This window comes from Bos indicus, chromosome 21 (genome assembly GCF_029378745.1).
Source record: "Bos indicus isolate NIAB-ARS_2022 breed Sahiwal x Tharparkar chromosome 21, NIAB-ARS_B.indTharparkar_mat_pri_1.0, whole genome shotgun sequence".
NCBI lineage: Eukaryota > Metazoa > Chordata > Mammalia > Artiodactyla > Bovidae > Bos > Bos indicus.
The window spans coordinates 7,542,528-7,569,220 of NC_091780.1; the positions used below are offsets into that span (position 1 = coordinate 7,542,528).

Sequence of the window (26,693 nt, forward strand, 5' to 3'; positions counted from 1 at the left end):
CTGACTATGTGAAAGCCTTTGGACTGTGTGGACCACAACGAACTACGGAAAATTCTTAAGGATATGGGAATACCAGATCACCTTACCTGTCTCCTGATAAACCTGTATGCGCATCAAGCAGCAACAGTTAAACCTGGACATGGAACAATGGATTGGTTCAAAATTGGGAAAAGAAAATGACAAGGCTGTATACTGTCACCCTGCTTATTTAACTGCTATGCAGAGTACATCATGTGAAATGAGGGCCTAGATGACTCACAAGCTGTTTAATCAAGATTGCCAGGAGAAATATCAACAACCTCAGCTATGCAGATGATACCATTTTGATGAACTAACACCAAAAAAAGACATCCTTTTCATCACAGGGGACTGGAATGCAAAAGCAGGAAGTCAAGAGATACCTGGAGTAACAGCCAAGTTTGGCCTTGGAGTACCAAATGAAGCAGGGCAAAGGCTAACAATTTTGCCAAGAGAATGCACTGGTCATAGCAAACACCCTCTTCCAACAACACAAGAGATGACTCTACACATGGACATCACCAGATGGTCAATACTGAAATCAGACTGATTATATTCTTTGCAATTGAAGATGAAGAAGCTCTATACAGTCAGCAAAAACAAGACCAGAGGCTGACCATGGCTCAGAGCATGAACTCCTTATTGCAAAGTTCAGATTTAAATTGAAAAAAGAAGGGAAAACCACTAGATTTAGGTCAGGTATGATCTAAATCAAATCCTTTACAATTATTCAGTGGAAGTGACAAATAGATTCTAGGGACAGAGTGCCTGAAGAACTGTGGATGGAGGTTCATAACATTACACAGGAAGTGGTGATCAAAACCATCCCCAAGAAAAGAAATGCAAAAAAGCAAAATGACTATCTGAGGAGGCCTTACAAATGGAAAAGGAAAGATATATCCATCTGAATGCAGAGTTCCAAAGAAGAGCAAGGAGAGATAAAAACGCCTTTCAAGTGATCAAGCAAAGAAATAGAGGAAAACAATAGAATGGGAAAGACAGATATCTCTTCAAGAAAATTAGAGATACTAAGGGAACATTTCATGCAAAGATGGGCACAATAAAGGACAGAAATGGTATGGACCTAACAGAAGCAGAAGATACTAAGAAGAAAGCTGTGGTACATATAAACAAAGGAGTATTACTCAGCCATTAAAAAGAATACATTTGAATCTGTTCTAATGAGGTGGATGAAACTAGAGCCTATTATACAGAATGAAGTAAGCCAGAAAGAAAAAAACCAATGCAGTATACTAATGCATATATATGGAATTTAGAAAGATGGTAACGATAACCCTGTATGCGAGACAGCAAAAGAGACACAGATGTATAGAACAGTCTTTTGGACTCTGTGGGAGAGGGAGAGGGTGGGATGATTTGGGGGAATGGCATTGAAACATGTATAATATCATATAAGAAATGAATCGCCAGTCCAGGATTGATACAGGATGCTTGGGGCTGATGCAGTGGGATGACCCGGAGGGATGGTATGGGGAGGGAGGTGGGAGAGCGGTTCAGGATGGGGAACACATGTACGCCCGTGGCGGATTCATGTTGATGTGTGGCAGAACCAATATAATATTGTAAAGTAATTAGCCTCCAATTAAAATAAATAAATTTAAATTAAAAAAAATAAAAACAGGGGAAAAAAAAAAAAAGAAGAGGTGGCAAGAATACTATACAAAAAAGATTTTCATGACCCAGATAACCACGAGAGTATGATCACTCACCTAGAGAGAGACATCCTGGAGTGCAAAGTCAAGTGGGCCTTAGGAAGCATCACTATGAACAAAGCTAGTGGAAGTGATGGAATTTCAGCTGAGCTATTTCACATCCTAAAAGATGATGCTGTGAAAGTGCTGTACTCAATATGCCAGCAAATTTGGAAAACTCAACAGTGGCCACAGGACTGGAAAAGGTCAGTTTTCACTCCAATCCCAAAGAAAGGCAATGCCAAAGAATGTTCAAACTACCACACAATTGCATTCATCTCACATGTTAGCACAGTAATGCTCAAAATTCTCCCAAGCCATGCTTCAACGGTACATGAACCAAGAACTCCCAGATGTTCAAGCTGGATTTAGAAAAGGCAGACGAACCAGAGATGAAATTGTCAGCATCTACCGGATCATAGAAAAAGCAAAAGAATTCCAGAAAAACATCTATTTCTGCTTCATTGACTATGCTAAAGCCTTTGACTGTGTGGATCACAACAAACTGTGGAAAATTCTTCAAGAGATGGGAATACCAGACCACCTGACCTGCCTCCTGAGAAATCTGTATGCAGGTCAAGAAGTAACAGTTAGAACTGGATGTGGAACAACAGATGGTTCCAAATTGGAGGAGTATGTCAAAGCTATATATTGTCACTTTGGTGTGCTATGGTCCATGGGGTTGCAAAGAGTCAGATACCACTTAGTGACTGAACAACAACTGCTTACATGATACTTTACAGTGATGTAAAGTATGTCCATTTTCACCACCTTAGTCAATATAGTACATATGGGAAGTTCTAGCCACTGCAATAAAGCAAGAAAAAGTTTTTACAGGCATACAGATTGAAAGGGAAGAAATAAAAACTATTTCTACTTTCAAATGACATGTCTACACAGAAAATGCCAAGAATCTATCAAAAATACTGCTTGACTCTTAAGGAAGGTCAACAAGGTTGTAAGTACATAAGATCAAAATATAAAAATTAATCACTTTTCCATATACTAACAATAAATAATGGAAATTGAAAATTTAAAATATAATATCATTTATAATCCTATGAAGAAAGTGAAATACTTGGGTATAATCTTATAACATTTAAAGGTGCTTAAAATTATTAAATGCTGATAAAAGAAATAAGAGAATACCTAAATAAATGGAGAGACATACTGTGTTCATTCACTGAAAGATTCAGAAATAATGATGTCAATTCTCTCCAAACTGATTTATAAATACAATTCTGTATGCAGCAGTAGCAGCAGCATGCTATGTGAATTTTAAGTTATTAGATACTTTGTACTACCTTAATTAAAAAAAAGTAAAGTTCCTTAGAACCCTAGTTCAGATAATTTGATACATCAGAATGTGGATAGCTGGATAAATAACAAACTTTGGCACAAAATAATCTTAAAAGGCAAGTTCATTTTTGAGGATCAGCTCTCTAAACATATTTCTTCCTGCTTTTGAAAAAGATAATTATGTTAAGTAAAAAATCATTCATAGAAGTGATATACTTCATACCACAATTTAGTTACAAATAAAGTTTCTAATGCCAGGAAGCAACAATTAGAACTGGACATGGAATAACAGACTGGTTCCAAATAGGAAAAGGAGTACATCAAGGCTGTATATTGTCACCCTGCTAATTTAACTTATATGCAGAGTACATCATGAGAAACGCTGGGCTGGAAGAAGCACAAGCTGGAATCAAGATTGCTGGGAGAAATATCAGTAACCTCAGATATGCAGATGACACCACCCTTAAGGCAGAAAGTGAAGAAGAACTAAAAAGCCTCTTGATGAAAGTGAAAGAAGAGAGTGAAAAAGTTGGCTTAAAGCTCAACATTCAGAAAACTAAGATCAGGGCATCTGGTACCATCACGTCATGGCAAATAGATGGGGAAATAGTGGAAACAGTGGCTGACTTTATTTTTCTGGGCTCCAAAATCACTGCAAATGGTGACTGCAGCCATGAAATTAAAAGATGCTTGCTCCTTGGAAGGAAAGTTATGACCAACCTAGACAGCATATTAAAAAGAAAGCTGTGCACCAAAGAATTCATGCTTCTGAACTGTGGTGCTGGAGAAGACTCTTGAGAGTCCCTTGGACTGCAAGGAGATCCAACCAGTCCATCCTAAAGGAGATCAGTCCTGAGTGTTCATTGGAGGGACTGATGTTGAAGCTGAAACTCCAATACTTTGGCCACCTGATGTGGAGCGCTGACTCATTTGAAAAGACCCTGATGCTGGGAAAGATTGAGGGCAGGAGGAAGAGGGGATGACAGAGGTTGAGATGGTTGGATGGCATCACCGACTTGATGGACTTGAGTCTGAGTGAACTCTGGGAGTTGGTGATGGACAGGGAGGCCTGGTGTATTGTGGTTCATGGAGTCTCAAAGAGTTGGACACGACTGAGCGACTGAACTGAACTGAACTGAAAGTTTCTAAGCAGAAGAATCCAATTTCATAAATATATGTGGGATTGCTACTTGCTGAAGCATAATGCCCACTGGATCATTATTAATTCCTTATGATGCTCAACAGGGTTAGGCAGGCAACCTGGAGGTGTTGTATTTGTGCTTTAAAGAAATTCCAAGTCTGTGTAGTTATTTACTTTTTAAAATACTTTTTATATCAGGGTATAGTTGATTAACGTTGTGTTGGTTTCGAGTATACAGCAAAGTTATACATGTGTGTGTAATCTATTCTTTTTCAAATTCTTTTCTCATTTAGGTTGCTATATAATACTGAGCAGAGTTCCCTGTGCTATACAGTAAGGTCATTTTGATTATTCATTTTAACTATCAGATCAGATCAGATCAGTCGCTCAGTCATGTCCAACTCTTTGCGACCCCATAAACCGCAGCACGCCAGGCCTCCCTATAGCAGTGTGTAAATATCACCCCCAAACTGCCGAACTATTCCTCCCCTTAGAATGAATCAGAATTCATCTCCAGGTCTATGAGTTTGTTTCTGCTTTGTAAATAAGTTCATTTGTATCGTTTCATTTTAGATTTCATATGTAAGGGACAGTGCACGGTATTCCTCTTTCTCTGATTTACTTCCTTCAGTATGACAATCTTTAGGTCCATCCATGTTGCTGAAAATGGCATTATTTCATTCTTTTTAATGGCTGAATAATATGTATACTTATTTACTTTTGGGAGGCTCATCTTAAAGTGTAATTTAACTGCTTGTTTCATTAACGACGTAAGTTGTTACAAGTACATCAACAGGTCTACTGCCAGACAATGCGTTTGTGTTGGTTAGGTCCTTTAAAAAAGTTACCGCACTGTGGCACCAGGGACATGATAGTTTCAGGGAAAGAACTTTTAGCTATGCAGTACACTCTCCAATTAGGAGAAAGATGCTGATAAATTCTACAAAGAACATCAGACATGACATTTGCTGCTTTAGTGTCTCTGAGGATATTTATAGGCAAGGCAGAAGGAAGAGCATTTCAGCTCAGTTTTAAAATACAGAAATACCACTATTCTTAAGGAAAAAAATAACAATGTTGTTGCACATATTGGAGCCCAACAAAATCATAAGAAATGTGGTGTTTTCTTTATAAACCTCTTTCTGATTAGAAACAAGAAACATATCCTTGACTCATACAGAAATTCAAGCCAGAAGAAAAATAATATTAGACAGAATTGATCAGATGAAATCCCAAGCCTGTGAACATATTAACATGTAAGAGGATTATAGGAGAATAATCTAATAACATATTATATTTCTTGTTACATTTATGTTAAAAATGACATGGGAAGATTCTGTGTGCAGAACCAAAGACTTAAATATATAGTTTCTCTACTAGAGCTGTCATGCCCTAGACCTTTAGGAGTGAGATATGTATTGGAAAACAAGTATCAGGTGGTTTAATCACAGCTGAACCCCTAGTACTTAGCACAGAGCTTCACACACAGCAGATGGTCAGTACAGAAGTGCTGAGTGACACAATGAGGAAAAAAACAGTTAAGAACGATTTACTTAAATCTCTTGAAGAATATTTGACCCATGCAAAATTTCATAAGTCACCTTAAGAGGGTGCCAACATCTAGGTTGCTTCCATGTTTTAGCTGCTTCAATGAACAATGGGACACATATGTCTTTTTCAGTTTTGGTTTCCTCAGGGTATATGCCTAGGAGTGGGATTGCTGGGTCATATGGTGGTTTTATTCCTTGTTTTTTAAGGAACCTCCATACCATCTTCCATAGTGGCTGTATCAACCTAGATGTCCATTAGCAGATGAATGGATAAGGAAGTTGTTGTACATATACACAATGGAATATTACTCAGCCATAAAAAGGTACATATTTTAGTCAGTTCTAATGAGGTGGATGAACCTAGAACCTATTCTACAGAGTGAAGTAAGTCAGAAAGAGAAAGATAAATATCATATTCTAACACATATATATGGAATCTAGAAAAATGGTACTGAAGAATTTATTTACAGGGCAGCAGTGGAGAAACAGACATAGAGAATAGACTTATGGACATGAGGAGAGGGGAGGAGACGGTGAGATGTATGGAAAGAGTAACATGGAAACTTACATTACCGTATGTAAAATAGATAGCCAATGCGATTTGCTGTATGGCTCAGGAAATTCAAACAGGGGCTCTGGATCAACCTACAGGGATAGGGAGGGAGATGGGAGGGAGGTTCAAAAGGGAGGGGATATATGTATACCTAAGACTGATTCATGTTGAGGTTTGACAGAAAACAGCAAAATTCTGTAAAGCAAGTATCTGTCAATTAAAAAAAAAAAAAAAAGAGGGTGCCAACAAATAGGCTTTTGCTGAAAGGAAAAAACAACCCAAACATAAGTAAGAAAATAATATCAGCATTATTGTTGTAAAGTAATACCCACAAAAAGCAAGGGTAATATTTCATAAGTGATGTCATTTAATCATATAAGAATTAGACAGAAGATATTTAAAAATAAACCACTAATGAGTGGGAAAAAGGAGTATTAACTTGTCCAAACAGACAAAGTCTTGCACACTCTCTAACAAACGGGTCCCTACCCTAGGAACAACAGTTACCCAGACATATGGTTCTCTCATGTAATCACTCGGGCTTAAAAGACCAGGGAGAACTCCTGAAAGAACCAAGCTCTGTAAATCTGAGCTTGAAAGCAGCCAGCTGAAGCCATGGTATCCTCACCACCACCGTGTCCAGCTCACAGTAGATGCTCACAGCATGTCTGCTGACTGACTGGACAGAATAATTATTCTGAGCTATTTGGAAATAACTCTGATGGCTTTTTAATAGTGGAAATAGAAAAAAGAATCCTAAAATTCATATTGTCCCACAAAATATCTGAATACTAAACAAATCTTGAGGAAAAACCCATAACTGAAGGCATCATACTTCTTGATTTCAAAATATTCTACAGTAATCAAAACAGTATGGTACTGGTATAAAGACAGATGAATAGACCAATGGAACAGAATAGAGAGCCTGGAAATAAACCCACACATAGGCAGTCCACTGATCTTCCACAAGGAAGCCAACAATATACAATGGGAAAAGGACAGTCTCTTTGAGAAACAGCATGAGAAAACTGGACATCTACATGCAGAAGAATGAAAGTGTACCCTTATCCTACAGCGTACACAAAAACCAACTCAAAATGAATTAAAAACCTAAACATTAAGACCTGTAACTATAAAACCTCTAAAATAAAACAGTGGAAAAGCCCCTTGACATTGGTCTTTGCTATGACACCAAAGGCACACAAAAAAAGAAACAGGCAAGAGGAACTACATCAAACTAAAAAGCTTCCAAGCAGCAAAGTAAACATCCAGCAAAAGGAAAATGCAACCTGCAGAATGGAGATAACATTTGAAAACCCTGTACCCTGTATTTAATCATGGACTGATCTAAAATATATCAGGAACTCCTATAACTCAATAGCAAAAAAACCTCAATCTGATTTAAAAATAGACATTTTTCCAAAGAAGACACAGAGACGGCCAGTAAGTACATGAAAAGGCTCTCAACATCAAGAATTATCAGAGAAATGCAGATCAAAACCACAATGAGACATCCCCTCACGCCTGTCAGGATGGCTGCAAAAAAAGACAAAAAGTAAGTGTTGGCAAGGATGGAGATAAACTGGAATCTTTATACATGTTGGGGGGAATGTAAAATGCTACAGTCGCTATGGAATACAGTTTCTCAAAAAATTAAAAATAGAATGAACATATCCAGCAACCCCACTTCTGAGTATATATCCAGAAGATTTAAAGTCAGGGTCTCAAAGAAATATCTGCACTCCCATGTTCACAATATCCAAAACATGGAAACAACCTAAATGTCTATCAATTGATGAATGGATAAAGAAAATATGGAATGCACATACAATAGAGGGCTTCCCAGGTAGCTCAAATGGTAAAGAATCCGCCTGCAATGCAGGAGACCAGGATTCAATCCCTGGGTTGGGAAGATCCCCTGGAGGAGGGCATGGCAACCCACTCCAGTATTCCTGCCTGGAGAATCCCCCATGGACAGAGGAGCCTGGCTACAGTCTATGGGGTTTCAAAGAGTTGGACATGGCTGAGCAACTAAGACACACACACACACACACACACACACACACACTAGCATATTAGTCAGCTTTAAAAAAGAAGTCCTGCTCTTGGCAACAACATGGATGAACCTGGAAGATAATATGGTAGGGGAAATAAGCCTGTTACAGGACAAATACTACATGACTCCACTTACATGAGCTATCTAAAGTGGTCAAACTCAGAAGCAGAACAGTGAGTTACCAGGGAGTGTGGGAGGGAGAAGCAGGAGGTGTGTTCAATGGGTGCAGTTGCAGTTATGCAGGATGAGTAAGTTCTAGCGAGCTGCTGTATAATACAGTACCTACAGTTAATACTGTATGGTACACCTAAACATTTGCTAAGAAGGTAGATTTCATGTTAAATGCTCTTACCCTGATTTTTAAAAAAAAGGAATAGGAAGCATCAAGAATCTGGATCCTTAGTTGATCCAGAAGTCAACTAAGAGATATTCTACTTTAACCTAAAATAGTATTATAAGAGTTGTCATTTCCAGTGGCAGTACTTCCATCTGATACACTTCCTTTTGCATACTTCTTTTTCCTAATTTTGTTTCGATGATAATGTATGACTTGAAAAAACTTTATTTTGTTTCCCCTGCAAATAAATAAGTAAAAAGGAAACCACTGGTCAGCTAATGTTTTAATAATTAAACATCATTTTTAACTTTTAAAGCAACACCAGTTTGTTGCAAAAATTCAACACTACTCAAAGAAAACCAGTACTTTGGTAAGCCATCAAGACTTTTCCTACATATTCAAACAATTTAAACCACATATATACATACACACATACACACACACACTTATATGTATTTATATATATACCCATGGCTGACAAAAATTGGGTATCACTATGTAACCTGTTTAAAAACATTTTTAACTAAACTTAAAAATTGCTACCAGAATCTTTCCTTTTCTTTTTTAACCTTATAAAGTTTCAAGCAAGAGGTTTTTTTAAGTCCCTTTAGTATATACTAGGTTTCCCTTGTGGCTCAGCTGGTAAAGAATCCGCCTGCAATGTGGGAGACCTGGGTTCGATCCCTGGGCTGGGAAGATCCCCTGGAAAAGGGAAAAGCTACCCACTCCAGTATTCTGGCCTGGAAAACTCCATGGACTGTATTGTTCATGGGGTTGCAAGGAGTCAGACACGACTGAGAAACTCTCACTTTCTTTTCACTTTTGCTATACACTACTTTTTATTATTATTTTGTATATTTATAAAAATACATCCTTACTGAAAATATTCAAATGATTCTACAGTATACAGAATTGAAAATTAAAGTCCCCACCTGACTACTCCATAACCCTACAATCTTCCCTTTCAAGGTGATCATAGTTTACAATTAGATTTACACCCTGTGGGATTTCTTAGTGCACACACACACATATGTATGTATACACACACACATATATTTTTCAGAAGTATCTTGTGCAGAATATTAGAGCTTATCTTCATTTTATTAGTATTTCAAAATTTCTTTGTAGGTAGTGATTTATCTAGTAGCTTTAATAATTACAGCATAGTGTCTAAAACACAGATTTGAAGCCAGACTGCTAAATGGATCAAATCCCAGCTGTGCTGTGAGGTCCTGGCCCAGGTTCTAACCTTCCTGGGACCCAGTTCCACACCCTCTTACCCCCATAACATGGGGATTATATTAAGTTGAACCATATGGAAGGCATGATTCTCCTAATAATAGTACCTATCTTACAGTACTAAGTAACATAGCTCAACTTCCAACTGGGTCTCCTGACCCCCTAATGCTTATGAGTTCTTTCATTCCAGCCCCAGGGATTTACTGTATAAGAGCAGAGATATCACATGTCACCACACCAACACCAGAGCATACACTGTTAGTATCTGTTATGGACCAGATTTAATCGAGTGATATGGAAAGGAACACTGGGATTCTGGGCAGTTTGTCTCAAAACATTCTGGTGATCTAACTGAGACCTTTTGAATGTGTATGGTGGTGAATTTTCTTGTCAACTTGACTTGACTTGACCCAGTTATTTGGTCAAACACCAATCTAGATGTTGCTGTGAAGGTATTTTTCAGATGTAGCAGCAGCTGCAGCTTAGTTGCTCAGTCGTGTCCAACTCTGTGACCCCATGGACTGTAGCCTGCCAGGTTCCTCTGTCCATGGGGATTCTCCAGGCAAGAATACTGGAGTGGGTTGCCCTGCTCTCCTCCAAGGGATCTTCCTGACCCAGGGATTGAACCCAGGCATTGCAGGTGGATTCTTTACCATCTGAGCCACCAGGGAAGCCCTTTTTGACATTTAAATTAGTAGACTGAGTAAAGCAGATAATGTTCCATAGTGTAGGTGGGCCTCATCCGATCAGTTTTAGAGCAAAGAAGCAAAAGGACTTTTCCTGAAGACAGCTCCATAGAAACCCTACCTGAGTTTCTAGCCTGCTGCCCTGTGAAATTCAGACTCACGGCTGCAGCATCAACTCTTTCCTGAATTGCCAGCCTGCCAGCCTGCCCTGTGGTTTTGGACTTGCCAGCTCCCAAATCCCGTGAGCCAATTCCTTAAAAGCAATCAATCTTTGCCTATAGTTATTATTTACAGATATAGATACATGTTCTGTTTCTCTGGAGACTGTTAACTAATACAAATTCAGCTACTGGTAAGGGAAGCTGCTGTAACAAACATTTAAAAATCTAGATGTGACTTCGAAATTAAGCAGTAGAGGCTAGAAGAGTTTTGCCTTGTGGAGACTATTGGTAGAAATAGAGATATTAAAGAATATCAGGTGAGGGTTTACAAATGAAAGAGGAAAACTACAGAAAAGGGGCTTCCCAGGTGGCTCCGTCATAAAAAATCTGCCTGCCAAGCAGGAGATGTAGGAGACATGGGTTCAATCCCTGAGTTGGAAAGATCCCCTAGAGGAGGAAGTGGCAACTCACTCCAGTGTTCTTGCCTGGAAAAATCCTATAAAATGTACGCTATAGCAAAAGCTTCTACTGTCTTAGACAACACATATATTGTCATGAAGAGGATGTTTCTGGAAATACGAGGTACTAGACAAAAATGAGGAATGTGTTATTGTAAAATGAAAGAAAGATCATCATTGTTAGAAACCACAGAGGACTCAACCGAATTGTGTTATGCTGGACGGAAAACAGAACTTATAAGTGATCATCTTGGGTCCAGGCATACCTCAGATACATTGCAGGTTCAGTTCCAAACCACCACAATAAAGCAAACAGAGTAATAAAGCCAGTCACACAAATTGTTTGGTTTCCCAGTGTATATAACAGTTATTTTTACACTATAATGTAGTCAAAAGTATGCAAAACCATTATGTTTTAAAAAACCAATGTGTATACCTTTATTTAAAAGTATTGCTGAAAAATGTTAACCATCATCCCAGCCTTCAGTGAGTAGTAGGAGTAACATCAAAGATCACTGATCACAGACCCACTATCACAAGTATAAAAATAATGAAAAAGTTCCAAGTGAGAATTACCAAATGTGACACAAAGACAGGAAGTGAGCAAACGCTGTTAGAGAAATGGAACCAATAGGCTTTTTTGATGCAGGGTTGACACAAACCTCCAATTTGTAAAAACTACACTATCTGTGAAATGCAATAAAATGAAGCACAAAAAGATGAGGTACGCCTATATTTAGCTGAGGAGGTTTCTAAGCAAAGTCCTGAAGGCATGGCCTGGTTTTTCTTTGCTGCTTACAGTAAAATGTGAGAGGAGGGAGATAAATTGAGGGAGCTGTTCAGCAAAAAGGAATCAAAACTTGAAGATTTGGGAAATTGCCAGGCTATCTGTAAAAAATGAGAAAGCATGTTCTGGAGAAAACACCAAGGGTATTTATAGCTAGACAACCTTGAAAAGATTAGGCATGAGACTTGTGATCTGGTCAACCATTTCAGCAGAAATGCTGATAGCTTGGAGGGGACAGACATGCAACAGGGTAAAGAAATGCTGTCAGACTTCTGGGATTCCACAGGCAGGAAACAAGCTGTCAAGTAAAGGGAAGAATAACCTTGGGGATGGGGTCACCTCCCCAATTCTAGAGGGTGAGGTAACTTCCTTGGTTTTAGAGAGCAGGGCCCTCATTCAGGGCTAAGGAGGTGAGGCCACTTCACCAGAGGGTCTAAAGGACAGAGCATCTAACCAGAGGATTATTCTCAAGTATTAAAATCTAATGGAATTTGTCCTTCTAGGTTTTGGACTTTTCTGAAACTCATGATCTCTTTTTCTCCTTTCGGTAATGTAAATGTCTATCTTGTGCTTGTCCCAACCATCATATACTGAAAGAAGATAACCAGTCTGGTTTTACAGATTCACAGATGAGGACTTTCTGTCCCACGGTGAGTTATGCTTGAGTTTTACTCATACTTGGTTTAGATACTTAAGGTTAGGTTTTGAATTCAAGAGTTGATGCTGGAATGGGTTAGGATTTGGGGAGTGTTGGGATGGAATGAATTTATTATGCCTGTGAGAAGGACATGAATTTTTGGAGGATAGACTGTTATGGGTTGAACTGTATCCCCCTAAATTCATGTTAAAGTCCTAATCCCTAAAACCCCAGAAGGTGACTGCTATCAACTGAACTGTGTCCCCCGATCCTGCCACTGATTCATATGTTTAAGCCCTAATCTCCAGTGTGATGGTATTTGGATATGGGGCTTTTGGAGATACTAGGCTTAGATGAGTTCATAATGGTGGGGTCCTGATGACAGGATTAGTGCCCCTATGAGATGAGACGCCAGAGACTTTGTGCATGTGTGTGATCATATTCTCTGCCACTCGAGACAGCAAGAAAATGGCTAAATTCAAACCAGGAAGAGAGCCCTCAGCACAACCTAACCATATACACCCTGATTTCACACTTCAGCTTCTGTGTGAGACTGAATTTCTGTTGTTTAAGCCAGCCTATGGTATTTTGTTTGTTTGTATGGTGGCCCTAGCAGAGTAAAACAGTAACCTTATTTGGAAACAGGGTCACTGCTGGTGTAATGAGTTAAGTTAGGATGAGGTCATCAGGGAGGGCCCTAATGCAATGTCACTGGTGTCCTTATGAACAAGGGACATTTGGACACCAAGACAGACTCACACAGAAGACATTGTGAAGAGAAGGGAGGTGATGGCTATCTACAAGATTTAGACCCTTCCGTCACAGCCTTCTGAAGGAACCAATCCTTTCACATCTCTAGCCTTCAGATCTCTGAGACAACATCTACAGCAGATCTTGTCAGCCAGTTCTGTGGTATTCTGCTGAGGCATCCATAGGAAATGAATAAAATACCCTTGCAAAACCTCTGAGTAGCTGGATTTCCTATTGGGAAATACAAAATTTATAAGGCTCATACACGTGTGGGAAAAGCCAGACATATGTTCTAGTAATAAATAATCCTCTGAGTTGACATTCTCCATTTTAACAAATGAACAGTAATTTGGGGAAATGAAAACTTGCTATGCTTACTGTGATCAAAAGTTAACGAACATACTAGCTATTATTCTCTCTATAGATATTTGAAGATTTCGGTATTTACTGTTTATGCAAAATACTGCAATTTCTTTTTACTTGACTCTGTATTAAACTTAGGTTGGAACTAATACTTGTATGAGACTTGGTATTTTAGAAGCATATTCAATATGTTCCTTTAAAATGATGCCAAATATCCACATTAATTTAGATTTTGGCTGATATGCTGAATTATTTTATGACAAGCAATGTAAACTGAACTGAATATATTAGAAAACTTAAAAACAATATTGTCAAGACCTTTTAGAATTTATGATATTAAAAATATTGATTTTTAGCAATAAGCTATTGAGATTCAAGTATTTGGTTTTCAGTTATAAAAGAAAGTGCTTTAAAGACTATGTTAGGAACTAAAGTCAAAGCTTTTAATACAATCTCCATAGCAACATGGGAAGGAGCAAAGTCCAGTGGACCAAATGCAATATACAAATTCTAAAATTCAAATCTTAGCATTAACTCACCACAGAAAGCCATGTTTGTATCTTGGTATTTCAGTTTTTGCTATAAACATAGGCACTTCTGGCATAGATTAACAAAAGGGCATTGCCTAAGATCTATGTATTTGATACACTCATTTTACTAAACTAACAATATTATATTTATATTATAAAGCAATAAGATATTCATACTGGTTGAAGCAGAGAAACAAGTAGCAGTAAATAGAATATGCAAATACTTATCGAATAAGTTTCCCAAATTTCATGTAAAGATAACACAAAAATGACTTCATTTGAAGGATCTACTTTATTTTCACAAGTTAATTCCCATGATGAAATGAAAGTTTAGCTTTTAAATAGGTATTTAGGATTTTATCAGCTGCTAACAGAGCATCCTTGCCATACTGCACTGTTTCCATTTTCACATTGTCAGTAAGGAAATGTTCTCTACAGGAAGCTGTGCAACAACAATGCAGAAGGATTTTACTATAGTTTAATGAATTTAAGATTTTCCTATAATGATATCTTACTAATATAAACATCATTTGCTAAAGACATATACACAAAATAAATTTTTAAAAGTTTTTGAGCTACAAAAAGATATCATAGTTAACAGTTACTCAATATGTATTACATGCCAGGTACCATCCTGGGCTCTTTATATAAAACAATCTCATTTAATCCTCACAACGACCTTATTAAATAGATAGGATTACTATGTTCATTTTACTTGAAAAGATGAAGCTCAGAAATGTTATGTCAATTTGCCCAAGATCTCCCAGGGAAGGAGTCAGAATCATGGCCGGTGACTTGATCAATATATTCCCTACTGTTTCTTACAGATGTGCCTATTTCATTTGTTAATTTTACTCATGTAGTTAACACTCAAATCCTGACTCCGTCCTTTCAGCTCTGATCAGAAGGAGGAGATTAGCAAGGTTTGGAGGAGGGCTTCTGGAGGCAGGCATGGCAAAGAAGCAGGAAACTAAAAATGCAGAAAGTTGAAACGGGAACTGAAAGTATAGCAAAACAGGATTATTCAGGTAAGAAAAAAGAAAAATGCAGTTTGGGGAAGGAGTGGGTAGAGAGATGGAAAGGTAACTACCATTTGCCGAGCACCCATTACGTGCCAGGTGTCTGCCTTCATCGTCTGCTGATCCTCAGATGCCCTGCCCAGCAGGCTGTTCCAGCTCCATTCTGAGGCTCTCAGGGGTGCAGTACCCTGCCCACGCTCGCTCTCATTCTACAAAAATGATTATAAAGGAAACGCTTCTGGGACTGAATAGGGGTAACAAGTTTTCCTGAAAAATGTACTAACCCAAAATACCACATTTGAGGATAAGTGAGGTATTATAGCATCTTTTTTTTTCAACTTTGAAAAATGCGAACTTAGAAGATCCTAAATTTAGAAAATCTATAAGCTGAGGCAGGGCTAATGGAGGATTTTTCATTTCATGTCCTATTTTTAATTGTCTGGTATTCTTTTTTAAACTACCAGCATGGAGTTTTTTATTTAGTTAACATTCTTTGCAAATTCAAGGCACTGTGCCAAGAAACAGAGTGGCAAGAGAATGCCATTTGGAAGTGTTAGAAATTCAAAACAGAAACACACACACAATGTTCAGCCACACACTTTCAGTTAGCAATGTGAGTTAAATAGAAGGCCTGGGCTGGACCCATTATATAACAAATATTTTGTTCTTACACTCCTTGTTGCCTAAAGACTATTGTGAATAGGGGAACAGCAGGAAAACACTTCTCCAAAGAATGAGCTACTCTAAATAACATATACAATAAAACCATTCTTCACAAGACCAAAAATGTAATAAAGGGAAACCCAGTTTTCTTACCATACTGAAAATGTCACTTGTTTCATTTAGTTGTATGGCAGGAAGCACTCTAGGCCCCTTTCAAGCTGCTGACGTGACAGCACTTTTTACGTGTGTCCTCCACCCCCTCCCCACGTTCCCACCCCTCGCCCAGGTGTAAGCCCGGGTGCCCACTTAGGCATGATTACCCCTGGTGCAGCCCTGCCATCGGCGTCTCTCTCAAGGGGAAGAGCTTGGGGTAGACAATCGTAAACATGGGCTCGCTGCACCGGTGACAGTGCCCCAGGGGGCAGTGCAGCAGCTCCAGCAGACTTCTGGGTAACGAGACTGGAGACAGAAAGTCCAGATCTGGAACACAAGAGAAAAATCATGCACAAATAAAAAATGAGATATCCTTGAATGAGGCTTCTTATAATACGTCTCACTGTTAACAAGTAAATTCGGTTAGTGAAAAGTACTGCATGTGAAAAGTTTTGTTATCTGATAGGCACTGAATGAAAACATAACATTATTTGGAAATGAAAGATTTTTTTACACTTCAGACACTAAGAGAAACCTTAAGTCTATTCTTTTAAGAGCAACCTGAGCTGTCCTGAGGTGGAAGCAAAGAAAGAGTAAGGCCAAATATTCTTTAAGAACAAAGACCAAAAAGGCTGCTGGGTTTATCCAGAGACAGTCTGCAAACTTCTGTAAAAGACAGAGAATATAAAAAGGTCTGCGACTGAAGACTGAAACAGACTTTCATTAAGTTCCTCCTAGGTCTATTGGGGATTTAGAATGTTTCAAGCTAAATTACATTTACTGAAAAGAATGAAAAGGGGAAACAAAGAAATCAAAGAAAATGAAAAATAACGATTCCCTGTCTCCCTTCCATGAGCTGTCATTAATAAAAACAGGATGTTTTTTCCTTAGTGTAGTCTGAGCACACCAAAGCAATGTTTAAAGCAAAATATCCTAGGGGTCTGGGCAATCCTGAGCACAAATGTACACTGGATTGCTACTGATAGTGAACACCAGGAGAGAGAGAAATAGTCACGATGAGGTGACACCTAAAATTCACTGAATCATCTTTGGGAAGGAAATACAAATTATCTTACTATCTTCTGTATCTGTCCAGATTTTTCAATAACCATTTTGAAAAATGTAATTTGTTCATAGGTGAATAATTTCAGTTTTCTGTTCAGTTTTTGAAAACAACTTAATACATTCCTGGGAGGTTAATGTTAGATGTTTTTGTACGAACTTCTCTCTTTTTTAAAGCAAGGACAAAGCATTTAGCAGTTTTAAAAACACTTAAAATGTATTTTCTCATTAACGCTGCCTGGTGCTTTTTTAAAGCATCTCAGGTCCACTCTACATCACCTAAGACATACATACACTACTAAAGACTTTCCAAACCAAGAGTTGGCATCCTGTGGTAATACTGCCACAGGGTCCTGGAATTAATTTTCCTTTACATATATAAATTTCTCAGATGTGAGGAGGGTGCATGGCAAAAGCCTGCTATGTTGGAAGAAGTACCAACTTTGCTTTAGGGGTAAGATCTTTGCACATGTTTTCTTATGGAAGAAAGTACCAATGCCAGTCTTCTCACTTCTACCAAATATGTGTTCCCCAAAACCAATTTCTTTCAACTTCAACCACATAGTTTCAACGTGTAACCTGTTCTTCTGACTGAACACCATATCTAGTGAACGCTTCTCTGTATCTGTAGGGGTTGCTGAAGGGATCAGTGTTGACAAAATACTAAAACTTTTCTCTTACAAAAAATGTCCCATTGCACGACTGGGCAAATGTTCTTAATGCCACTGAACTGAGCACGTAAAGGTGGTAAATTTTATGTTGGGTATATTTTACCACAATTTTGAAAGTGAACATCAAAATAGCATAAAACACAATCCCTAAGCTCACTGAATAAGAAGTAGGGGAAAAAAGAAAAGAGAGGTCCCATGTACCTTTTAGAGAAGCATGGTAGGTGTGATGCAGAGTCCTCATGGCCAGCTCCTGCAGAGGCAGGATGTGATCCTTCTCTGTCCCTATGGCCTTCACCTCAGCAGGGAGGAAAACGGTTAGTTGCCCTGATGAAAAGGAAAGCAGCTTCACCTCAGAAACTTGAATGGGAGCACCACAGCTACAGAAAGACACACATTCACAGTAGCGTTAGCCAAAAGGAAATGACTATATGTGCCAATAAAAATGTGTTAATCAAAATATACATTTAGAATTTTAAGACACTGCTGAATTGCCAAAATTCTTTTCAAAGTGAACAGATGCTATCCTGGGTTCCTTAATAAAATCTGGCACAGAAATTTCGACTCATCATTTGGAACTCAGCTAAAACCGTCACTGAGGTCCAGGCATTGCCAGTAAGGACAAACTTGGAAGGAATTTCCTTCGTCGGGACAATTTGCTTAGTAAGCTCCATTTATCCTCATTTTCTTACCCTTTCTAAGTTTATGTTTATTGAAATTTTCAAAATTAAAAGGAACAAAGAGAACTCTGTTAAGTTATAATACTTTGGTTTAACAGAATTTTTGTGTGGGGAAAACACCCAACAAAGCAAACAGATTTTTAATGGCAGCAGATAACTTTACTCGGTCCTTCCATAAACTTGTGGAGAAAATATTCTTGGCAGGGTCTATTGAACAAGCCAAGTCACATACTATTCCCTACAGCCACACATAACCAGAAGGCAGAGACATTGCTGTTCCTTTAGCTTTACAGGGTTACTAAAATTCAGGAGTCCAATCTCTTTCCATTTCCTGTCTGAGATCACCAGGTTACCTAAAAGTCTCAACACCTTTCTTCTCTAATGACAAACAGGTGCCAACAAACCTTGACTCTCCAGACACAATACGAGGTAATCTCTCTATGCTCGACTAGAGACAGGCAATGAAGAAGGTACAGTACTGGAAGACAGAAGCCCTTGGCTTATTTGTTCACTATAAGTTCCTACATTTACTCATTCCTTTCATCAGAAAATGGGCTTGCCAGTTGGTGCTAGTGGTAAAGAATCCGCCTGCCAATGCAGGAGACATGGGTTTAATCCCTCGGTCAGGAAGATCCTCTGGAGGAGGGAGTGGCAACCCACTTTAGTATTTGTGCCTGGAGAATCCCATGGACAGAAGAGCCTGGCAGGCTACAGTCCATGGGGCAGCAAAGAGTCAGATACTAGAGTGACTAGACACTATTTCATCAGAAAATATTCCCAGGACACTTAATATACACAAGTCAAGATACTTAAATTAAGAAAAAAAAAATGACTTCCTTCCCTTGAAAAATGTAATAATTACAATATAATTATTCTAATATTGGGTCAGAGAAGATGGAGGAACTGACTTTGTCCAGGGAATTAGAGAAGGTTCTACAGAGAAGAGAGTATCTGACCTAGAACTCAATTAATTTTACTCAGTTTCTCCACTCAGCTCGACAAAAAGAACCTCAGGAGGCCACACTGGCCTTCCTACTAGGCAAAACCTGTATCTCAGAAGGAAGCATTTTTTCAAATTCTAACAGTATAGTTTGGCTTTGCCTTCTTCAACAGCATGACAAATTCTGTGTCTGGCTCCTTTTGTCAACATTATCTTCCTGGGATACACCCATGCTACTGTGTGTACTATGGTTTATTCATTTTCATTGCTGTGAAGTACTGGTAAATGTATGGGCTGTTTCCAGGGCTGGGCTATATGAACATTGTTGTATGTATTATCTGATACATATGAGCATGAAATTCTGTTAGGTACATACTTAAGATCAGAATTGAGATTATTATACTGAGGAGAGATGGACAATTAAAAGATACACATATGCTAAAACAAGAGTGAAGAGGGGAGTGAGAGCTGTACCATTTCAGAAAACATAATCAAAGAAAGTCTTTCTGAAAAGGTGACATTTGAGCATAGACTTGACTGAAGAGAAGAGTTAACTCAGTCACAGCCTGGTAGGCACCTTAACTAGAGGACAAGGAACTAAGAGTTCAGGGTGTCCAAAACAGCAAGAGTTCACAGGACAGAGAACCTTAGGGGAGAGAGATACAATGTACAGAGAGAACTCTGGAGATTCCCAGAAGGCCCCCTTTGAATATTCAGATGAGTACTGATCAGCACAGGCAAGGAAACTACCTAAGGCTGGAAAAAGGAGGAGGTGAAAAGATTAAGGCTAACAGTGCCCAACAATCCCACAGGGCTGGAAAGGGCTCCTGCTCTCATCAGGTAGACTTAAACATCACAATTCAAGGGGCCCCGAGCAGAATCTTATTTTAGGAGCAGTGAGTAATTAGTGCTAGACTGAACACCACTCCATTCCCACCCAACAAATCCTTAATAGCCATATCTGAAAGATTAAACTGTTTCCAGTTAATTTAAATGAATCCCAGGACATATATTAAGAATAGTTACATGAAATAAAAAATATTCCACACTCAATCAACATCATAAATTTCACACTACATGGCATCCAACCAAAAATTACCAGGCTTTTCAATAAGCAGGAAAATATGACATACAATGAGGGGAAAAAAAATCACATGACTGAAACAACCAAGATACATATTAAAACTGGCAGAAAAGGTCATTATATCAATAGAAGAAAGATGTGTTGCATTCATAGCTCTCACCTAAAGCAACCAGAAATAAGATAGTAAAGTAAGCCCTAAGTAAATAAAAGAAATGATAAAGAGCATCAAGATAATCAATAACATAGAAAACAGTAATAGAGAGAAATCAATGAAAACAAAAAAGCTGGAACTTTGAGAACATTAATAAACTCGAAAAACCTCTAACTAGACTAATCAGAGGGAAGACATAAATTACCAATATTAATATGAGAAAGACATTGCCCAGTTTCTACAGATAGTAAAAGGGTAAGAAGCAACTTTATACTAATACAAAGTCTTTGAAAGACAAAAATTAGCAAAGCTCACTCAAGATCCACAGAAGCTGAACAGCTCTACATTTATGAATGAAGTTGAACTCATAGTTAAAAGACTGGAATACTTCTCAACTCATTCTTTGAAGCCATCATTATCCTGACACCAAAACCAAATGAACACATAACAAGAAAAGAGAAGCAATTAGTATCACACATAGATGTAGACGGAAAAAGTTAAACAGAATTTTAGCAAATTTTATTTAACAATGTATAACGTCATTATGATCAAATGAAGCTTGATCAATTAATCAAGATTGTATTAATCTTAAGGAAATAATGTAATTCACTATATTAAAGCCTAAAAAGGAAAAACAATATAATCATTTCAAAAGATGTCAAAAAAGGGTCTAACAAAATTCAACATGCATCTGTAATTTAAAAACTCTCAGCAAACTAGGAATAGAAGAGAATTTACTAATCTGATAAACAACCATCAATATCGTACTTAATGTTGAAAAACTGTTTTCAACATAAATTCAGCAGACAAACATGTCTGCTCTCACTACTTCTATTTACCATAAACTGGAGCTTCTAACCAGTACAATAAAGGAAAAAAAAAAAAAAAAGGCAACTAGAATTGAAAGGAAGAAGTAAAATTGTCTTTCTTCCCAGAAGACATGACTGTATGTATAAAGTTCAGTATAATCTTTAAAAAACCTACTGGAACTAATAAGTGAACTTGGTAAGTTTGGAGGATACAAGATCAGTTATAGGAAATTATATTTCTATTGGTTACAATGATCAATTGGAAATTTAAAAAAAACTTTGAACACCATATATAATACTATTTGAAATATGAAATACTTGGGGGTAAATCTGACAAAAGGGGTCTGAGACATATACACAGAACCCTACAAAAAATGCAGAGTAATTAAGACATTTATTGTGATCATAGGCTAGGAGACGCAATATTGTTAAGATGTTAATTCTGCTCAAATTGATCTATAGACACAATGCAATTAAAATTACAGGCCTTTAAAAATACATATAAATTGAAACTTTGATTCTAAAATTTATATAGAAATGCAAAACAGCTAGAATAGTAAAAAAATTTTTTTAATTTAAAGACTTAAAATTTCTTGGTAATCAAAGCAATGTATTATTGGTGCCAAAATAGGCAAACAGATAACCAGAGAAGATAAGGTATCCAGAGACAGACCCACACATACATGGACAACTAATTTCCAACTAAGGTACAAAGGAAATACAGTGGAGAAAGGCCAGTATTTTACACAAATGGTATTTGAACAACTGTATATCCATATGTAAGAAATAGGAACTTCTAGACTGAGACGAGTACACAAAAGTTATCATGGAAATGTTTTACAAGAAGTTAAATAAAAGTACAGATTTGAGAGAATAAAAAATTAAAAAAAATAGGACCTTCAACCATACCTTGTACCATATACAAAAATTAGCTCAAAATGAATTACAGACCTAAATGTAAATCTAATTCATTAAAAATTCTAGAAGACAGACAACATAGGAGAAAACTTTTGTGATTTGGATTATAATAAACTGTGAAAGTTCTAAAAGAGATGGGCATACCAGACCACCTGACCTGCCTCTTGAGAAACCTGTATGCAGGTCAGGAAGCAACAGTTAGAACTGGACGTGGAACAACGGATTGGTTCCAGATAAGAAAAGGAGTACGTCAAGGCTGTATATTGACACCCTGCTTATTTAACTTCTATGCAGAGTACAGCATGAGAAACACTGGGCTGGAAGAAGCACAAGCTGGAATCAAGATTGCCCGGAGAAATATCAATAACCTCAGATATGCAGATGACACCACCCTTATGGCAGAAAGTGAAGAAGAACTAAAGAGCCTCTTGATGAAAATGAAAGAAGAGAGTGAAAAAGTTGGCTTAAAGCTCAACATTCAGAAAACAAAGATCATGGCATCCGGCCCCATCACTTCATGGCATATAGATGGGGAAACAGTGGAAACAGTGTCAGACTTTATTTTTCTGGGCTCCAAAATCACTGCAGATGGTGATTGCAGCCATGAAATTAAAAGACGCTTACTCCTTGGAAGGAAAGTTATGACCAACCTAGACAGCATATTAAAAAGCAGAGACATTACTTTGCCAACAAAGGTCCATCTAGTCAAGGCTATGGTTTTTCCAGTGGTCATGTATGGATGTGAGAGTTGGGAATATAAAGAAAGCTGAGTGCTGAAGAATTGATGGTTTTGAACTGTGGTGTTGGAGAAGACTCTTGAGAGTCTCTTGAACTACAAGGAGATCCAACCAGTCCATCCTAAAGGAGATCAGTCCTGGCTGTTCACTGGAAGGACTGATGTTGAAGCTGAAACTCCAATACTTTGGCCACCTGATGCGAAGAGCTGACTAATTTGAAAAGACCCTGATGCTGGGAAAGATTGAGGGCAGGAGGAGAAGGGGATGCCAGAGGATGAGATGGTTGGATGGCATCACCAACTTGATAGACTTGAGTTTGGGTGGACTCTGGGAGTTGGTAATGGACAGGGAGGCTTGGGGTGCTGCAGTTCATGGGGTCGCAAAGAGTCAGACATGACTGAGCAACTGAACTGAACTGAAAAGCAAGATCCATAAAGGAACAAATTGATCAGTTGGACTTTATCAAAATAAAAAGTGTCTGCTCTTCAAAAGGCCCTGTGAAAAAAATGTCTGGATTGGGAGAAGACACTTGTGAAGCAAATAAATACGATAAAGGACTTTTGTCCAGACTCTATAGAGAATTTTCAAAACTCAGTAATAACACAAACACCCAAGGGAAAAAATGGGAGAAAGACTTAGACACTATATCAAAGCAGATATCTGGATGGCAAATAAAACATAAAAAGATGAACACCTTTATTCACTAGGGAAATGAAATTTTAAAATATAATGGAAATATCATTTCACACCTAGGATAAAACCTAAAAGACTTACTATTCCAAGTATTAGCAGAAATATGTAAGAACTGAAAATCTCCTTTATTATAGGTGGGAATGTAGAATGGTACGGTTATTTATTAAGTTTGTCAGTTCTTTCAAAAATTAAACATATATGTACTACATGATCCAAATACTCCACTCCTAAGTATTTATCCAAAGAAATTTAAGTCTAGGACATTTAAAAGACATTCTACATATGTTCGTAACATTTTATTGGAATAAAGCCAAGAACTAGAACCAACACAAATGTCCATGAACAAGTGAAGGGGAACAATCTGCAGAATATACATACAATGGAATTCTACATAGCAAAAAAAAAAAATGAACTGTTGATCCACACTATATCGTGAATAAATCTCCAAATCGTTATGCTGAGTGAAAGAAGCCAGAGTTTCATGTAAAACTCAAGAAGATACAAATTAATTGACAGTGACAGCACACAGATCCCTGGTTACCTGGAGACAGGATGAAGAGAAGGAAGGAAAAATGATTACCAAGGGGCATGAGGAAACTTTGGTGGTAGAGGATATGTTTATTATCTTAATTACAGTGATGGATTCAGAGGTATGTATGTATGTTTATACATACATATGTAAAAATTTTCCAAATTTTATATATATATATGAAAGTGAAAAGTGAAAGTGAAAGCTGCTCAGTCGTGTCTGACTCTTTGCAACCCATGGACTATACAGTCCATGGAATTGTCCAGGCCAGGATACTGGAGTGGGTAGCCTTTCCCTTCTCCAGGGGATCTTCCCAACCCAGGGATTGAACCGCAGTCTCCCGAATTGCAGATGGATTCTTTACCAGCTGAGCCACAAGGGAAGACCAAGAATACTGGAGTGGGTAGCCTATACCTTCTCTAGCGGATCTTTCTGACCCAGGAATCAAACTGGAATCTCCTGCATTGCAGACAAGATTCTTTACCAACTGAGCTACTAGGGAAGCTAGCAGTTATAATATATATAAATATATATATATAATATAAATATATATATAAATATAAATATATAAATATATATATATTTATAAATATATAATATATATACTTTATTGTTGTTGTTTAGTCGCTAAGTCATGTGTGACTCCTTTGAGACCCCATGGATTGTAGCTTGCCAGTTTCCTCTGTCCATGGAATTGTCCAGGCAAGAACACTGGAGTGGGTTGCCATTTCCTTCTCTACATACATACGTTGCTAAGTCGAGTCAGTCGTGTCCAACTCTGTGCGACCCCATAGACGGCAGCCCACCAGGCTCCCCCGTCCCTGGGATTCTCCAGGTAAGAACACTGGAATGGGTTGCCATTTCCTTCTTCAATACATGAAAGTGAAAAGTGAAAGTGAAGTCGCTCAGTCCTGTCTGACTCTTAGCGACCCCATGGACTGCAGCCCACCAGGCTCCTCCGTCCATGGATTTTCCAGGCAAGAGTACTGGAGTGGGGTGCCATTGCCTTCTCCAATACATACTTTATATCTGTGCAATTTATCATATGTCAGTGTAGAATTGGGAATAAAAGCCTAACTGGGCATGGGCTGAGAGAAAATAGAAAGTGGAGAAAGTGATCTTTCTTTAAAGGGAAGCAGAAAAATAGTGGAGAAGTCAGAGAATAAAAACAAAATGTTATATGGAAGAAGTATACCATGGAGTAATATATATAGCATCATTCAGTTTACACAAAGTTAAAGACAAAACTTGAAAATACACTATATGGGGATGTATTTACATATATTAAAATCATAACTCAGTGAAAATGAATGATAAATACATAATTCAGAATAATGGCTAACCTTAGAGAAGCAGAAGGAGCATGCATAGGAGAGAACCTTATAGGGGCTTCAAAATTGTTAGTAATGTCATTTTTGTAAGCTAATGATACTTATACACACTTCCCAGGTTGCTCAGGGGTAAAGAATCCACCTGCCAGGCAGAAGACATGGGCTCAGTCCCTTGGTTGGGAAGATCCACTGGAGAAGGAAATGGCAACTTACTCTTGCCTGGGAAATCACATGGACAGAGGAGCCTGGTGGGCTACAGCCCATGAGGTCTCAAAAGAGTCAAACATGACTTTGCAACTAAACAACAACAACAGCAATGATATTTATACTGATGTGCAGGGTCAAAATATGGAAGCTTTCTTGTCAAATTTTAAGAAATGACCCTCTTACTTTAATTGATGCCAAAGAGAGTGGCCTTAAGCAGAAAGGTATCCCATGGATGCTGGTGGCCTTATAAATTCTAACTCATACCCTTACCTTAGGGAACACTGTATTCAATAAGCTATGGCTCTTCTTGCCTACAGGCCAAATTGGGCCTAGAGCTTTCTATATCCTGTAATTCCAGATACAAATGTTACTCTTCCCCAAATCTAATTCCATTCAGTTCAGTTCAGTTCAGTCGCTCAGTCCTGTCCGACTCTTTGAGACCCCATGAATCACAGCATGCCAGGCCTCCCTGTCCATCACCAACTCCTGGAGTTCACTCAAACTCACGTCCATTGAGTCAGTGATGTCATCAAACCATCTCATCCTCTGTCGTCCCCCTTTCCTCCTGCCCCCAATCCCTCCCAGCATCAGAATCTTTTCCAATGAGTCAACTCTTCGCATGAGGTGGCCAAAGTACTGGAGTTTCAGCTTTAGCATCATTCCTTCCAAAGAAATCCCAGGGCTGATCTCCTTTAGACCATCTGGTTGGATCTCCTTGCAGTCCAAAGGACGCTCAACAGTCTTCTCCAACACCACAGTTCAAAAGCATCAA

At 38.2% G+C, this 26,693-nt stretch overlaps 1 protein-coding gene across 4 annotated transcripts in view; it reads right to left on the bottom strand.

The window, feature by feature from the left end:
- LRRC28 (leucine rich repeat containing 28) overlaps positions 1–26,693 on the bottom strand; it is a 189,931-nt gene that overhangs the window by 19,249 nt on the left and 143,989 nt on the right. For 2 of the 4 annotated variants that reach the window (XM_019983755.2, XM_019983753.2), the window contains 2 exons: positions 18,047–18,222; positions 16,280–16,439 (listed from right to left, as the gene is read on the bottom strand). In XM_019983755.2, coding sequence (XP_019839314.1) covers positions 16,280–16,439; positions 18,047–18,222 — 336 coding nt within the window. Of the gene's footprint in view, positions 1–15,367; positions 15,506–16,279; positions 16,440–18,046; positions 18,223–26,693 lie in introns of all 4 variants that reach the window. The other 2 variants (XR_011562545.1, XM_019983754.2) reach the window with 2 other exon arrangements.